The following is a 17796-nucleotide window of genomic DNA, read 5'->3' as shown; positions in this document are numbered from 1 at the left end:
CCGCCTTAGTCTCTGTGCCACTGAACACTACTTGACACCCTACATAAGGCGTCTTCTAAAATTTCTACAAAATGCATGTCATGAAAAAAAGTTAAGCATGGATTTCAAAAACAATTTACACCCAAATAAACTCATATGAATTTGTTGTAACATGCCCAGGCAGGACCTAGTTTAAGGATCCAAGAAGGATCAGGTATCACTTTGAAAAGAATCACTCTCAGAGCAACATGAATTCTGCAGAAACTGGAGCAAGAGCAAACCTCCAGGTTAGAGTGAAGATCGGGTGGAAGAATGGTGAAATCATTGACGCTTTATGACAGGTTTATGGGGGCAATGCCTCACAAAACCAGCAATTGACAAAAGGATAAGTTGTTTTAAGAAGAGACAAGGCAATATTGGAGATGCACTGGTGGTAGAGTGTCCACATCAGTGTGGAAGGAAACAATTAATCTTGCTCGTGCCCTAATTGGAGAGGGCTGACAATTCACAGCAGAAATGATAGCCAGCACCATAAGGGTCTCGATTGATTCAGCTCACACAATGCTGGGTGAAAACCTTAAGTTGAGCGAATCTTCTGCTTGCTGAGTGCCCAGACTGCTGGGCCCAGAGCAGTTGTAGATGGGAATGTTAAAAAGAAAAAATGGGATCAAGGTGCTGAAGGGTTTCCTGGAAGAACTGTAAAAGGACATAGAACATGGCTCTACCCATGCGATTCAACCAACCGCTCCCAAGAGGTGCAAGTGGTCCAGTCAGAACACAGCAGACCAGTCAAGGGTCAAGGTCACGGCAGCAGGTTTGGGGGATACTCAAGGTATTTTCCTTGTTGGCTTTCTCGAGGTCCAAAGGATGATAGTATTTGTTTATTTTGAGAGTGCTTTAAAAAGAGTTACAAAGTTAACGAAAGCGTCAGCAAAAACCAAAGGCCTGGGAAGGCTTCTCCAGAGCTCTGCTCCACCCCAACGGCGCTTCTGCTCCTGCCTCGCGTCAAACTGGCAATTTTGCCAGTGTTTCAATGGAAACTCATTAGTCATCCAACTTGCAGTCCCGTTGTGGCACATTCTGACTTCTTTGCTTCCTAACCTTGAAAATTCTTTACAGGGCACTTATTTTTCTACAAGTAATCATGTGAAGGAAAGAAAAAGATGGCGCGGACATGGGTACATTCTCAGGAAGGTCAGTTGTTTGGTCATTGTTGTTAGGTGCCACCAAGTCACCATGCACAACAGAAGGACACACTGCCCGGCCCTGGCCCCCCTCACAAGGGTCGTGGTGTCTGAGCCCACTGCGACAGACAGCTATCCGTCAGCCCATCTTCCCAGGGGCTTCCTTTTTTGCTGCCTCCCTCTTGACCAAACGTGGTGCCTTTCTCCTGCGGCTGGTCTCTCCTGACAACGTGCCCAGGGTATGAGAGACCAAGTCTCCCCACCCTTGCCTCTAAGGAGCATTCTGGCCATATTTCTTCTTCTTCTTTTTTTTAATCTTGTGATGACCATGCCATATGCCATTTTATGGTTTTATTACAATGAAAGTAGATTCATTTGTTTGCTATTTGTTACAGTTGAACCGATAGACAGTTTCCAGTTTCATGATATGCATTTGTCCATTTTCAACAGTGGACCCACATCACTTTTCCACTCACAGAGAAAAATGTTTCGTTATTATTTTTCCAAAGAACACCGACTCATAATGCCTGTTCATAATAGACAACCTTTAAAGGAGCCCCAATGGACTAGGTGTTGGGCTGCTAACTGCAAAGTCAATAGTTCAAACCCACCAGCCTGTCCGACGGCGGAAGGCTGCCAGCTCCCTGGCGGTGCTGCAGGTTTTAGAAACCCTGGCCAGGGATCGCTCTGACTCAGCACCGCTTTGTTGGCACAGTGATACGGCACTGCAAAGGAGCGCCAGCGGCGCACTGGGTCAGCACTGCAGTCTGAGTGAATACTCGCTGCCACCAGTCAATGCTGACGCCCAGTGACCCTATACGACAGAGTAGAACTGCCCCTGTGGGTTTTACTTCTTCTAAGATAGATTTGTTTGTTCTTTTGGTAGTCCGTGGTCGGTTCAATACACTTTTGTCAGCACTGATTCAAACGTCTCTATTCGTCTTCAGTCTGCTTTATTAAATGCCCAACTTTCACATGCAGATGAGGCGGTTGGAAATACCATCGCTTGGGTCAGGCAACACCTGAATCCTCAAAGTAACCTCCCTGCTTTTCAACACTTGAGAGAGGGCTTGCGCAGCACATTTAGGGATGGGCTAAATGGCTCGTGTCATTGCTTACACAATGTCTTAACCTGGGAGCTCCTGTTGAGGAACAGAATTTATGTATTTATTTAGTTGTTAATTATGGATTTTAATTCTTAATTCCATGTTTGCATACACTTTTTGAATCCCCTTGTAATTATCTTCCTTGTTTGCTTGATAACTGTCTTTCCCAGTGTAATATAAACTCCAGGAGAACAATATTGTCTTTTTTGTGGTTACACTCAGGGTTATGACCGAGCACAGTGCAAGGATACATATTAAAGTAAGTCAGCAGAAGGAAAAAGCATTGCGGGTAATGTCCAGCCGAAACCAGGCATAAGCCTGCAGGTGCAAGGACTTCTTTTACTGCTGTGCTCCCAGTGCCCACAGCTGTGCTTGGTACTTGGTAGACATTCAAGAGAATTCTTCCATGAATAGTTCCCTAACCATTTCTCTTTTCACTCTCCCAGTTCTCTTTCCTCTTGGACCTTCTCTGCTTGGCATAGTTTCCTGCCCCTTTTTCTCCTTCACCTGACTATGGGTGTTTCTGAGTTCTCCTTCTGCCCCCGATGGATGCCCCATCCCAATCACCCCCTCTCCCAATCCCAACAATCACCTCCATCGACCTCTTGCCTTTGAGCCCCAGTTAAAGCACTGAGTTCCTTGGACACAGCTGTTAAACCGTAATTTCCTGGAAAGCAAGGATTATGCTTGTGCATCAATACACCATTGTGCTAAGACCCGTGTATGTTCGTTGAGGTCCTGCTGAAGATACGCTGAGTAGGTGAAGATTCCTTATGACTCCCTCTTGCTCCTGCTTGCCTCTGGGCCAGAATAGACCTGGGAGCCTTATATCCAAGGCAGGCACTTGGAAGGTGTTGCAGGGAGCTGCTGGCCAGTGAGCCTTTGGGAGGCTACATGCCCGGAGGGCTTTGACCCACTCTGACATCACTCTCTGGCATTTCCCACCATCCCAGTCTGCCCCCAAATTCTCCTTTCTGAGAAACTTTTCCTGATCAGTCTCCTGCGACTCTGGCTCTCTTCCCCCATCCCTCTTCACCAGGTCCGCCCGTGGCTTGGAAGCAGTGCAGCAAGCAGCTTGCGTAACCTGATTGCAAGCATCCCGAACTGGTCTGTCTCCAAGTATGTGGCCTGTATGTGGTAAGGGGGAACACTCTAGGGTTCCCATTAGCCTGGCCTCTCTGAGCCGGGCTCTTCCCTTGTCATGCTGTCCTTCTCCACAGTCCAGGGCAGGTTTCTGTATCCAACGGGTGCTCAGTGGCGTTGCCCTTCAATGAATGTGCATTCCTGGAAAAAGAAGTGCTAACCAAAGGAAGAAATGCAAACCACACTCACTGCCATCGAGTCAAATGTGACTCCTGGGGAGCCTACAGGACAGGGCAGAACGGCCCTGGTGGTTGTCGAGACTGTAACTCTCTGCAGGAGTAGGAAACTCTGTCTTTCTCTGGAGAAGCACCTGGTGATTTTGAACTGCAGACCTGTTGGATCACTGCCCAAATCGTAACCACTACGCCACCTGGGCTCCATTAGGAAGAAATACAAGGGGGCTTCAAAAAGTGTGTGGAAAATTTCAGGGTCTTTTAATTCCATTTTCCCATGGATTCTTGAAGCCTCCTCATCCTAAAGGATTCAAGTGACCATACAAAGGCCATCTCCGAAATAACCGTATTCCGAGAGGAAAGGAGAGAACGAACTGGCCTTTAGGAAAAGCAGAGAAGCAAACCAGTGCTGCTGGACATCTGGACAAGCGGCCGGATGTCAGTATCTGTCCTCTCCCGCAGTGCTGTGGAACTGCACGCCGCTCTGCTTGTGCAACACTGATGGGCTCTGCTGAAGACCTGAGTTCAAATCTTGGCCTGACTACTTTCTCTCTGTGTGACCTTGGGTTAATAAGTTAGCTTCACATTTTTTGTTTATTTATATGTATTTACATGGTTATATTTACAGATAACGAAAAACCGTTGCCCACAGATTGATCCCAACTCTTGGCAGAGCAGAACTGGGCCCCGTTGGGCTTCCAGTGGCTGAGTTTGTGGAGGCCGGCCACCATGCTTGCCTTCCCAGGGATCTCTGGGTGGACTGTAACCTCCAACATTGCCATTAAAAGCCATGAGTATTAAGGCTGGGCACCGCCAGTGGAGAGATAAGATAGGAACAGCAGTGTCCACCAAGTAGTCAGAGCAGGGAGTCTGCACCAAAGTGAACGGCTGGGTGTGGGGAGGGTCCAAACAGCAGCCCCCAGCCGAGACAGGGGAGAGGCTCCACGGCCACGGACTCAGGAGGCTGCTCTGGGCTGGGGCTGCCCGAGGCATCTTCAGTGGCAAACGCTGATAAAATACCATGTGCCATGTGCTTGCTCAAAGGAGCCCTGGAGGTTCAGTGGTTATGCATTGGACTGCGATGGGCAAGGTCATCAGTTCGAAACCACAAGCTGCTCCTCAGATGAAAGAGGGGGTTTCCACTCTGGGAAACACTTACAGTCCCAGAAACTCACAGGGGCAGGTCTACCCTGCCCTACAGAGTCTTTAGGAGACGGCATTTGTCAAGTGAGCACTTGATAAAATAGCCATGTACTATTATTGCTTCCATTTTCTGATGAGGAAATGGAGGCGCCTGTTGTCAAGGTCCTAACTCTAGAAGGTGGGGAAGGGGGAGTCCAAAACAGGTGTGTCTGGTGTGGGAGCCTGAGCTCCTTCTGGATGGCGCTGCAAACACACCGCCTGAGACCCCCATTCTCCCGTCCGGCCCTGGGTTCAGGATCCTTGCAAGGACACCAATGACCCACTCATCAAAAACCTCCCAACTCCTGGCCATCGATTCAAGTTCAACTCACAGTGACCCTAGCGGTCAGAGTGGACGTGCCCCACAGGGTTTCCAAGGCTGTAATCTTTAAGGAGCAGACTGCCGCATACTCCTCCCACGGAGGGGCTGGTGGGTTCAGGCCCAACCGCCCTCAGCATAAGGCTCTCGCTCTCGCTCTCGCTCTCCTCTCCCCACCCGGCTCTCTCTTTTGCACACGCACCCCTGGGAAGCCGGGGGGGTGGGGGGGACCTGGCACAGCAGGGAGGAGGTCTTGTCCATTAGCACCACCAAGTCCAGCACATATTTATAGCCCCAATCACAAGCCTTCGCTTCCCTGCCACAATGGTGAGGGACTGGAGACAGGACTAGTGTGTGCACTGGGGTCTGAGGCCCCTGTAGTAATACACACGATTACAGAGATGTTAGCAAGCCCTAGTGCCGGCAGCTCTATTACAATGACAAATCTATGGCTTGATGCAGAAATAATGAGACCAGAGGCAGGGGTTAAGGGAAGGGATGAGCAGCATGATTTCAGCCAACCAAAATCTGGGTGGCAAACTTCAGGAAAGGCCCAGGAGGCACCAGGGACCTGTAGCCAGACTAGATGGGAACCAGGGCAACAGGAGGGCTAGGGGCAGCTCTACCCAGAGCTGGAGTGGATCGATGAGCTCCCTCCCATGCCTGAGCTGCTGGATTCAGAGCATCTCTTGAGGCCTCTCATTGCCCCAGCAGGCCCAGCCTTGCTGTTCTCAGTGCCGCAGCCAGTGAAGTGAAGGAACATGGGAGACTCAGCTCGAGAGCAACATCTATATTGGTGATGCTGCTGCCTGGGCAGCCCCTCCAGAACCACTCGGGAGTGGCTGCTCCATGAGGCTCACAATTTTCAATGAACGAAGCCCTAGGAAGCCAGGAGCAGCCGCAGGGTGGTGAACATGGTTAATGTCACATCACAGAGACATTCAAGTCTACCAGAAGCACCACGGTAGAAAGACCTGGTGGTCTACTGCTGAAACATCAGCCATTGAAACCCCTGTGGTGCCAGACCTCAGCCTGGTATGAAGGCAGCTTTGGCAGCTTTGAAGGCAACAGACCAGCACGGAGCAGCAAACTAACAGAGAGGTCTTCAGGACGGGCCTCAATCCCAGCTACATGGACACCCTCCCCAGAAGGGTGCACTATGGAGGACAGCACTGAAGATACAGCCGGGGGAGAGGGGCGGGTCTGTTCAGACCACACAGAAGCAAACTAAGAGGGAAGGAGAGAGAGAGGGTGGACCACTTCCTGGCCCACCAAGCCCTAAGGATGACATTCCTGCTCAGAGCAGCCAATGCACAGAGAGGCCAGTAGGGCCAGCCCCGCTGAGAGATACGGCATCCCCTCACTGACCCACAGCACTATGGGGGACAACACTGGAGACACCAGGTGGGAATTATGGCCAGACTGACCCCTGCACACTGGGACAAAGCACGAAGGGAGCACAGCAGAGCAGCAAGGAGAACAAAGCAATGAAGCCCCCGAGGAATCCCAAAGATAGACTTCAGGGGCAGGGCTTGGCACCTCATCAGACTCGATCAGAAAATGTTCATAAGGGTCACCAGACAGACGTGGAACTATTTATAGGCGTTTTTCTTTTTCTTTTCTTGTCTATCTAGATATGATAGGTAGAACAAACCATCCTGAGGAGAAAGCAATCCTGAGGACTGACAGCTCTAGGGGAGACAGGGGAGAGGGAGGGTGGGGGAAAGGAAGGGAGATTTGTTGAAACCCAGGGACAAGGGACCAACAAGCGATCTAAAATCAATGGCAAGGGGGGCCTAGAATGCCTCGTAGGGTTTGATCAAGTGCAATGTTGCTGAGAGGAATTACTGAGAACTGAGTGAAGGTCAAACATGATAGTGGACAGGAGAAAAGCAAAAGGAAATAGAGGAAAGAACTAAGAGGCAAAGGTCATTTGTAGAAATATAACTACAGGCATGTACGTATGTAAATGTGTTTATATATAACAATAGAGAAATAGATCTATGTACATATATTTATATGCTAAGTATTAAGGTAGCAGATGGACATTAGGCCTCCACTCAAGTACTCTCTCAACACAAGAACACTTTGTTCATATAACCTGGCATTCTGTGATGCTCACCTTCCTGACACTATTGCTGAAGACAAAATGGGTGCATAAGCAAAAGTGGTGAAGAAAGCTGATGGTGCCTGGCTATTAAAAGATATAACAATAGAATCTTAAAGGCTTGAAGATGAACAAGCAGCCATCTAGCCGGGAAGCAACAAAGCCCACATCGAAGAAGCACACCAGCCTGGGTGATCACGAGGTGTTGACAGGATCAGATATCAGGCATCAGAAGACCCAAAACAATCATATCAATGTAAAGGAGTGGGGCTAGAGTGGAGAACTAAAGCCCATTTGTAGACAATTGGACTTCTCTTCACAGAAGGGTCACAAGGAAGGGACGAGCAGGCCAGCGTTCAGTATAGCACTGATGAAACACACAATATTCCTCTAGTTCTTTCATGCTTCCCCCCACCCCCACGCCCATGCCTCACTATCATGACCCCAGTTCTACCTTACAAATCCGGCTAGATCAGAGCATGTACACTGGTACAGATAAGCCCTTTCAAAAAAATTTTTTAAAGACCTTTCGACACACAGAATCTAGGACAGATACCGACACCCCCCCACCCCCCGAAACAGTAATGGGTGTAGTGATACCATGAGGGTAGAGAAAAGGTGATGGGGAGTAGGGGGAGAACTGGGGAACCAATCGCACTGACTAATGTATATCCCCTCCCTGGCCCCCCAGTGATGAACAACAGAAACGTTGGGTGAAGGGAGAAGACAGTGGACAGTGTAAGATATGAAAGTAATAATAATTTATGATTTATCAAGGGGTCACAATGGTGGGAGGGTGGCAGAGGGAGGGGAAAAAAAGGGGAGCTGATACCGAGGGCTCAAATAGAAAGAAAATGTTTTGAAGAGGACTATGGCAACATATGTACAAACGTGCTTGATATAAAGGATGTATGTGTGGATTGCAATAAGAGCTGTAAGAGCCCCCAATAAAATGGTTTATTAAAAACAAACAAACAAACAAACAAACAAACAGAAAACACTGTGGCACACAGTTCTGCTCTGACCTTCACGGGGTCACCATGAGTCGGAGGTAACTTGCAGGCATCTGTTTGAGAAATCTAGGGGGTCCACTGGACTCAGTGAAGCTATGGCTGTGAGATCACATAGTAGATGTCCCAGGCTCTACTCCTTCACAGCAACCCTGAGATGGGAACCCACATGAGCAAGCGGCTGGCCTGGTCCCACCTGCCAGAGCTGCAGCTGCCTCTCTTGTCACGAGAGTAAGGGCGAGGTGGGTCCCAGACCACCTAATCTCACTGGCTGGTCTCTTCACCACTCCAGACACAAAAAAATTACCTGAACTATGCCTCTGAGTCGGGAGCCCTGGTAGCGTAGCAGTCATGTGTTGGGCTGTTAACCTCATAGTCAGCAGTTCAAAACCACCAGCCGATCCAAGGAAGAATGATGAGGCTTTCTACTTCCCTAAAGAGTAACAGTTTCTGAAACCCACAGGGGCCATTCTGCCTTGTCTTACAAGGTTGCTGTGAGTTGGAACTGATTTATGGCAGTGAGCTATACCTCTGAATGAGGAGCCCTGGTGGTGCATCGGTTAAGTGTCCAGCTACTAGCCCAAAGATCAGGGGTTCGAAACCACCAGCCTCTTCCCCTAGCAGTCTGCTTCCTGGAAGATCATAGCCTTAGAAACCCTTTAGGGCAGGTCTACTCTGTCCTACCAGATTGACATGAGTCAAATGGATTTAACTGCAATTGGTTGGGGTAGCCATGGGCATGGACATAGACATAACACAGAGACATAACATAGACCCAACATAGAAATGCATTGGGTAGACATGGGCATAACACAGACAAACACAGACATAACATAGACAAACAAAGCAATCGGTTGGGGAAGCCATGGGCATGGGCTTAGACATAACATAGACAAAGTCCTGGTGGCACTACAGTATAAGCATTAGACTGCTAATCGCATACACACCAGCCTGTCCTTAGAGAAAGATGCGGCTATCCATGAAGATTTATAGCCTCAGAAACTCTACCCAGGGCCATGAATCGACCTAAAGACATAAGACGAGCCATTCTTGAACCACCAACAGAATATGATCCAGGATACAGCTGGGGTGGGGGCTGCTGTTATTGTGGTTAGGTGTCCCCCAGTCCGTTCTGATTCATAGCGACCTCATGTACCACAGAATAGACACTGCCCAGCCCTGTACCAGTGTCCGAATTAGTTCTATGTCTCAGCCCATTGTTGCAGCCATTGTGTCAATCCATCTTATCGAGAGTCCTCTTGTTTTCCTCCGGGCCTCTCTTTTCGCAAGCATAATTTCCATCTCCAGGAACAGGGCCTACTTGATAACATGTCCAAAGAATGTTGAGACAAAGTCTCACCAATCCTCACTTTCAAAAGAACATCCTGGCTGTACCTCTTCCGAGGCAGACTTGCCAAGGACTAGGCAGAGGAAATTGAGAGCCTGCCATTGCGGTGAGACTGGAAAGCCACACAGTGGAAGATGTCAGGTAAGCTTGGAGAGGCGGATTGATGTGTGCCAGACAGAACGGTGGGAGAGGCCTGCCTAATAGAGGGGCCCACGTGAGCAAAGAGGCAGGAGGCAGGACTGGCCGGGCACGTACGGAATCAGCGTGGGTGGGAGAAGGAGCTGCTTGGGGGTCTGGGACCCGGCAGCTGGGGTCCAGAGCAGGCTTCCAGCACAGAATCTGGCATGCAGGACCTCCAGGAGTTGGCTGCCGGCAGTCCCCACTGCACGGGCTATTGGACTCCACCTACACCGAGGGCTCAGTCATTTCCAGGGACGGCTGGCTAGGGACTCCCAGTGCCCAAATAATTGAGATTTTAGAGTCAGCACACACACAAAGACCAAAACAGGTAAATGCATCAGCCTTCTTGTTTCCCTTGCCACCCCCACAGCTCAGCCTTTCCCTGCCTCCCTGGCCAGGGCCAGGGTCAGGAGCCTGGCTCTGGAGGGCCCTGCCTGCCATGAGGTTGCTGGCAGAGGCCCCGAGAGGCCTTGGCTGAGAAGGCACTTTCATTTCAGACACACTGCAAGCCTAGCCAGGCCATAAGCCTGGCAGAGTCCTGGGCCCGGCTGGAACGTCTCCTCTGGCCCTGTCAGGTCCCAATGCTCCTCCACCCTCCTCCAGAGAAAAGCCAGCTGCTGTTGCACTGGTTTGAGCCCTGGGGACCCCTTGGGTGTCCCAGCAGAATGGGCTGCACCCGGGGGTTTTCATGGGTTGGTTTTCTCAGAAGCAGATCCTTGAGCTTTTGTGGTAGTAGCCTCCCCCCCCATCACCCCCCCACTCCCACCCCCCGCCCCCCGCCGGGCAACCAGGCTCCATTCAAGGGCAGCAAGCAGACCTTTTGCCGGGCCACACCCAGGCGGGTGTCCATGACGGCTTTGCTCTGGGCTCAAGGAGGTTTCGGCAAAGCTTCTGGACTCACACGGCACAGGGGGGAAAGCAGCGTTTCCATTGTGCGTGCAGGACGGGCCTGATTTGATGGTGCCTTCCAACCATACCTTCCCTGGCTTTGGTCACACTCAGGGTCCTGGCACCCTCACAGGTGACTTGGTGCTGGCTGCTGCATGGTTACTTCTGGTCTGGGTGTACCTTTTGATGGGTTGGAGAGGCTGTCTTTGATCCCAGCTACCATCCCCCTGCCCCCTGTGCCACGGGGCACAGAACTCTGCTTAGGGCAAGTGGATAGATGGATGGATGGATGGATGGATGGATGCATGTCATGATACGGACAGAGAATGGAGAGAATGATGCGGATGGTCCAGGGCTGCTGGGATGATCTGGCGGGAGCGCAGCTGTTCTGGGGATGTGAGAACAGGGAGAGGGAAAGATCCAGGAATCCTGTACTCTGGTGCAGCGGGGAGGGATGTGGGAATTCTGGTGAGGGACCCAGGAGGCCACAGGGGCTCTGGCCCCGGGCCTCACCTTCCCTTCTCCCTGCGTGGAGGTGAGAGCTGCTTTCATCCCCCGTCACCATGCTGAAGTCGCTGCCGTAGGAGACTGCCAGGAAGGAGCTGCGCCAGATGTAAACTTCAGCGTGATTTATAGATCAGAGCTCGTGGGCCAGGGCCTGCGCCCAGCTGCTGTAACAGGCCCGCCCCGTTGGCCCACCCTGTCTGCCGGCTCTGGGGCCTGCGCTGTTCTTGGGGGTGACATTTCAGGCAAGCAAACTGGGCGGAGGCATTGGGAGATGTGACTGAACTGGCCAGGGTCGGCTCCAGCTGTGAGAATGGGGTGTCCCACAAACCCTCCCTGGGGCAGGCGCAGGCCTTCCTGGGGGTGACTCAAGTTCTTCTTGTCTTTTTCTTTCTTTCACTCTCTGCTCTCTCTCTTCATAGATCTCTTCAAAACCAACCAGGATTCCGATCGCTTTCTCACCAGAGCCAGCCTCCCCGTCACAAAATTCAACACAGAGATATTAAGATATTGATTGCTAAAGAGAGGCGAAAGACCAGAGAAGGTCACCCCTACCCCAGAGATATGGTGTGAGAACTTTCCAGAGAGAGAGAGAGATCACGCAGGAGACCAGCTGCAAGGCTCTGGGGGCTGGATGGAAATGCCCCTGCTGGGGTCCCAGCTACCCAAGTGGGCTTAGAATGAAGCATACCACCTACACCTGCAGGGCACAGTTACACAGCTTCTTCCTTGTGACATCTGCACGGGACCAAAGGGCTCTGCTTGTGCCCTCCCTAATTCTCTGTGCCAAGCGTTGGCCTCCCTCCTCTCAAAGTCTCCTTGAGCCTCAGCTCCTGCAAACCTTCTTTGGCTAATTCCTGTGGATGGTGAACAGGGGTCGCACCTCCTCCTGGATGTGTGGGGGAGCCAGGTCTCCTTTCGAGCCTGCCTCCCTCATCGTTCTGAGTGTGCTGGCCAAGAGACAGGCACGCTGCATGGTAATCATTCGTGTGGTCCCTCACGTTTCTCTGGTTCTCCTGGGAACATGGTGGGCTTGCTCGGCCCTGCCCCTGGCTGTTCAGAGGGGCCGTGTGTCTTGTTTGGGCTGATGACCTGTGAGTGGAAGTGACACGTATTACTTCTATGTGGCCACTTGAAGAAACAGTGAGTGACCTGCCACGTCCTCTTCCACCTGGCACGGTAACTGTGTCAAGAGGAAGCCACTGCCAGCTCCGATCGCTGAGTGAGAACGGCAGAGTAGGCCCCCTGCCTTTGTTGCCTTAAACCACTAGACACCTAGGATTAGTTGCTACTATTGCAGCACGGAGCCCTGGTGGCATCGTGGTTATGCATTGTGCTGCTAACTACAAGGTCAGCAGTTCAAAACCAGGAGCCATTCCAAGGGAGAAAGATGACTCTACTCTTGTCAAGAGTTATAGTCTCAGAAACCCATAGGGGCAATTCTACCCTGCCCTACATATAGCCGGCAGTGTGTAGTATACTGCAACATAACCTAATTCGTCCTGACTATGGCGGCCTGTTCTTGACTGTGTATTCTAAGCTCCTAAAACACATCCACGCCGTCAGTTGATTCTTCTGTCTGAGTCATGATCAAAGGGGCATAGCACATTATTTCGTAGGTGATAAACCGGAGGCCCAGCAGTAGAGAGATCCATCCTATAGCACATTGACAGAAGCAATAGGCAAGACTTCGCTTTCCTTCCTACCCACCCGGGCCCCCTTGGGGCAGAGTACAAGGACTTCCCACTGGTCAGTTTCCAGAGTCCCCTTCACCCCCTGAGAGGCAAAGGACCATTTGTCTCTGGCGGCATGAAGGGCTGGGATGGGGGGCCTGAGTCAGCCCACCCCAGAACTGCAAACCCTGGAGAGGCCGGGCGCAAGGCTGTACTCACACTGGTGGCGTACTGGATGTCCTTCCAGATGGAGGTCTCTCGGGACAGGTCGGAGGCCTCGAAGAGGTTGTCCAGGATGACCTCCCCGATCATGTCATGGCGAGAGAAGCGGTCGAAGTCGAAGACACTGAGGTGCAGCTTGCGGTCAGCCAGCTCCTCGTAGGGCACGGGGAAGTGGAAGTCCTCGTCGAAGGTGGGGTTCAGGGTCTTGCGGTGCACCCGTGTCTGCAGCTTGCACTTGCGGTCGGGCAGGAGGTAGATCTTGACGTAGGGGTCGGAGCTGCCGCAGAAGTCCTTGGCAGGAAGGTCGAAGGCCTTCAGGATGCGCACGATCAGGGTCTCGCGCTCGTAGTCATAGCGGAGGCTGCAGTTGATCTTCCCGCAGCTCTTGGCCGCCTCGGACTGGGCTTCGTCTCCGTCCACCGACTTCTGCTTGTAGAGCTCAGGCTTGATGCGGCCAATGCTGGTGGGCTGCTCGGCCGCGGGCGGCATCTCGTTGCCATAGTCAACGCTGGAGACGTGCATCTGTCGCGGCAGGTGGCGCTTGAAGGAGGTGTGCCTGGCGGTGGACGAGGAGGGAGCAGAGAGAGCGTGGTCAGGGACCGGGGAGGGGGCTGCAGGGAGACACACCCCTGGCAGCTCTGCCTCCTTTGGAGGCCCCTCGTCCTCCCTCTCCTTGACCCTTCTGCACCCACCCTCTGTTGCTGCCCGCTGTGGAGCAGATGCCACCTCGCAGGGGCCCTAAGTCCCAGAGTTGTGCTGCCCATCAGGGTTTCCAAGACCATCCGCTCTATGGGAGCCAATCACCGGGTCTTTTCTACTGTGGAACAGTTTGGGGGAGTGGGGGTGGGTCAGGGGAGGGGCTGGAACCACTGACATTTGGGCTAGCAGCAGAGGGCTGAGCCAGAATCCTACCGGGGCTCTCTGCTGGGAGGATCACATGCCTTCTAATTTGTAATATACTTTGGAGCGGTGCCTGGGACACAGGGAGTTCGATCGATGGTAGTCATTGGTATGATCACCGTTATTCCTGTCTGCTGCCGTCTGCCTTCTAGGTTCTTCCCTAGGAGCAGTGGTTCTCCACCTTCCTCCTGCCGCGACCCTTTCATGAAGTTCCTTGTGTGGTGGTGACCCCCCAACCATAAAATTATTTGGTTTGCTACTTCGTCACTATCATTTCGCTACCACATCACCAGGGCTTTCTTCCTAAGCACCCCCAAGTGGGCATGAGCCTCCAACCTTTCAGTGGCCAATCACATCGCCAATCTGCACACCGGGGAGGCCTGTAGTGGGCATCTCGGGAGCAATCCCCATAGGTCAGGCACTGGACTGGTTAGGACCTGGGGCTCTGGAGTCAGACGGTATGGGGAAATTTTGCTTATGCCATGTTCTGGATAGGCACCCTGGGGGTGGGGGTGGGGGTAGGGGAAGGGGGCAGTTAGGAAACCTCTCTGTGCTATAAAAGGAAGAGTGGTGTAAGTTCTGAGTTCAGCTTCATACGACGGCTGTGAGGATGCAATGAATGAGCCCCTGTAAAGTGCTGAGAACAGGGACGGGAGTGTAATGAGGTGTGTCACCAGAGGATGGGTCAGCCTTCATTATTACCCAATGTTTTCTCACAGGCTCCTGGCCACAACCTCAGGAGAGCTGTCGGTCCTGCCTCACCGTTGAGAAAAAGGAAACGTTGAGAAGGTGAGCAAGTTGCCCGAGGTCACGTGACAAGCTCTGTCCATGGGTGTGGGGGGGGGGGCAGCACCTTCATTCCTGACCTCCTCACTGAGGGCCAGGCTCCCCTTCCCTCTGGCTGGGGCTCTGGGGAGCCACTGCCGGAACCCAGGAATCCACACCCAGTCCGTAAGCACAGTGTCCCACGCATGTATGCACCACGGCTTTGCAAAGTGTTTCTGACTTTAGGTTTTTGTCATTAGGTGTATTTTTACCTTTCGCTTTGGTAGTTAAAGAATGCCCCGTAGACAATAGCTGTCACATAGGGGAGGGAGCCCTGGTACAGTTGGCAGTGTGGACCCACTACCCACTAAGGGAGAAAGGTAAAGCTTTCTGCACCTGTAAAACTTTACAGCCTTAGAAATCCAAAGAGCCAGTTCATCTCTACCCTCCAGCGTCTCTGTGGGGCCGCTGTGCATCTGTATGGACTCCGTGGCTGTGAGTGGTGCAGGGGAGGTGCACTGGTGGCAAAGTGGGTTATGTGTTGGGCTGCCAACCACAAGGTGGGTGGTTGAAACCCACCAGCTGGTCCATGGGAGAGAGACGAGGCTGTCTGCTCCCACCAACCCTGACAGTCTCAGAAGACCCGAGGGGCAGTTCTACTCAGCCCTGCAGGGGTGCTGGGACCCCGTGGAGTGGAGCTTTGGTTTTAGGGGAGAGGGGGGTCGTTCTGTGGATGGTTTTGAGCAGGTCCTCATTCCCAAAATGCCGGTATCTCTCGCATTGTCTCCTCCACTGCAGCTTCTAGCCACGTGGTCTACTGGCATAGGCCTTAACACCAGGAACATCGATGCCTCCCGGCCTTTGCCTATTCCCTTCCTGCCGCCATAAGCCTTTCCAACCCCAGAACACCCTACATGCCCACCCATGTCCCACCTGCATAGTGTGCCCCATAAAAGTTCCTCTTTCTGCAGTCTTTCCTGGGGTCCACCTTCTAGCTGTCCCCCACCCCTTTCCTCCTAAAGTACAGCGTCTGTCCCAGCACACGCGCCAGGTTTCAGGAGGCTGTTCCTGGCACGGGCAGAACCCCAGCGCACCTGGTGGACGAGGCCGGCTCTGTGGTCTGCCGCTGCAGCCTCGTGTGCCGCATGATGTGCTCCTTGACCGACATCTGCACCTCGGCGGGAATGTCGGGGGAGGTGTGGCTGATCTTGACCGCAGCCTCCAGGAAGCCCAGCGTGCTGGGGTCTTTCAGCTTGTCCGCCATGTTGCCTCTGGAGCTGGGGCTCTGGAGGGCCTCCAAGTTGGGGTTAGCAGAAGAGGGGCTGGGGGCCTCCTTGCTTCTCCAGGGCATCCAGCACAGCTTCCAAAAGAGAAAGAGAAAAACTGCCACCAGGGCCACGCCACACACAATCACCACCACGGCGAGGAGGCTGACGGAGGTGCCTGTGTGAGCCAGGCAGGGGGTGGGGGCACAGAGACAAACAGTGGGGGCAGAAGCAGGGGAGGGCATTGGAGGAGGGGGCACAAGGGAGGGACAGAGACGGAAGAAGAGAAAAAAGCGATTGTGAGAAGGCGGCCAGGTCAGATGGAGAGATGGTTCCAGGGTGGCCTCGATTGTCCAAGTAGTGAAATAGCTGCAGCTTAGGAGCCCCTTGGGTTGACTTCTCTAGTCCCCCTCCCACTCCCCCCACTACCCATCCCCCACCACACACACACACACACACACACACACACACACACACACACACCAGCCCCAAGTTTAGGGAGCATCTGAGCTGCCTCACCTCTGCCTGCAGGCATGTGCCCAGGGACAAGAACGTAAGATGATGGCAGCCTAACAAATTGTGCAAATTCTTGAAGCGTTCCAAATTTGGATGCCGTTTGAATTTCTATTAGGGCTGTTACTACTGCCAGGCATCTCAGCGTCATTGTTTGTATACAGCTCTCTGCTGCAACGTGTGCACCCCGGGGAACAGAGGCCCGGCTGACTGCTCCTTCTTGCTCCCCCCAGGCGGAATGCAAGCGCACAGTACGGACTTAGGGTTGGCTTGGAGTGGGTGAGATAGAGTGTCATCTCCTTACGGGCAGGAAGTGGGTCTGTGCTGCTTCCGTACTCTCAGAACTCTGCACACAGGAGGTTCAAAAAGCACTTGCGGGTTCGTTGTTTTTAGTCTCTGTGCTATATTTCGAAGCGAAAAACCAATGAAACTCATAGCTGCCGTGGTTCCCATCCCCTGGCTCTCCGAGAGCTTTGTCTGATGTTATGGTTGGTAGGTGGGGCTGTGACCTCAGAGGTGGGCACACACCGCCCCAATCCTGTTGTCCCAGGAGAGCTGGGTGGGATGCCTCCTTTCTGGATAAGTTATTAAGCAGGCCTCCCTCCTCTTTCTGCTCCCTAAATCTGGGCTTTAACCTTTGAGCCCAGGGTCTCTGGTGCTAGGCAGAGATCAGCAGGTACATTGGTCCAGGTCTGCAAAAGGCCTCCTTGTGACCAAGCTGGCAGAAGAGTTTTTGTTTGCTCGGCATGATCACAGAAAGGTTGAGCTGTCCCACCAGCGTCGCCGGAGCAGATCGCCGGCTTCTACTGAGGACCCTGAGGTCTTGATAGCTTGCGCTCCTGCCTGGTGGGAGGTGGCCACCTGCTTTGCAGGGTTGTGTGCTCACCACCCCTCTCCCTGCGGGGCCTCCTTGATGTCTTACACTCACCTGCAGTTACCTGCCCGGCCCTGCATGCACATACTCTGCCGCCTCTGGACTACTTTGTCTGAATGCTTAGCTCATCTTGGGTGAGAAGCGACCCAGCCTGCCCTTTTTCAGATGGGAACGCTGGTTCGGAGAAGGGACTTGCCCCGGGTCACATGATTGGTCAGAGGCAGAGACTGGCCCGGGTCCAGATGTCCACTGCCCAGCCTGTCTCTCTTTCCACTGCTCCAACCCTCAGCCAACTGCAGGAGGCTGTAACCGTGTGCATGTACTATTTGTTTAGCTCAAGACCACCCTAGAAACTGGCACATGGAAACAAAGGGGGAAGGAAGGAAAAGAAGGTGAGAGCATTGTATTTATCTCTCATCTCAATAAAATGCAGCCCATGTTTACTGAGCACTTGTCAGGTG

General features: G+C 52.6%; 1 protein-coding gene across 3 annotated transcripts in view; it reads right to left on the bottom strand.

Annotated features, from left to right (window-relative positions):
* The window catches only part of SYT6 (synaptotagmin 6), a 63737-nt gene extending 47640 nt beyond the window's left edge, over positions 1-16097 (bottom strand). For 2 of the 3 annotated variants that reach the window (XR_006680218.1, XM_013003879.2), the window contains exons 1-2: positions 15778-16097; positions 13016-13574 (exon numbers count right to left, since the gene is read on the bottom strand). Coding sequence is in view for 2 of the 3 variants with exons in the window: in XM_013003879.2 (XP_012859333.1) it covers positions 13016-13574; positions 15778-16034 (816 nt within the window). In the remaining variant the exon portion in view is untranslated. The remainder of the gene's footprint in view (positions 1-13015; positions 13575-15777) is intronic. The other variant, XM_004699159.2, reaches the window with a different exon arrangement.
* Between the last annotated feature and the right edge of the window lie 1699 nt (positions 16098-17796).

The sequence above is a fragment of the Echinops telfairi genome, unplaced genomic scaffold (assembly GCF_000313985.2).
Source record: "Echinops telfairi isolate 266 unplaced genomic scaffold, ASM31398v2 ScPeMD7_443;HRSCAF=831, whole genome shotgun sequence".
Lineage (NCBI taxonomy): Eukaryota > Metazoa > Chordata > Mammalia > Afrosoricida > Tenrecidae > Echinops > Echinops telfairi.
The sequence above is the reverse complement of the archived record's forward strand: the minus strand, read 5'-3'. Positions and strand labels throughout refer to the sequence as shown.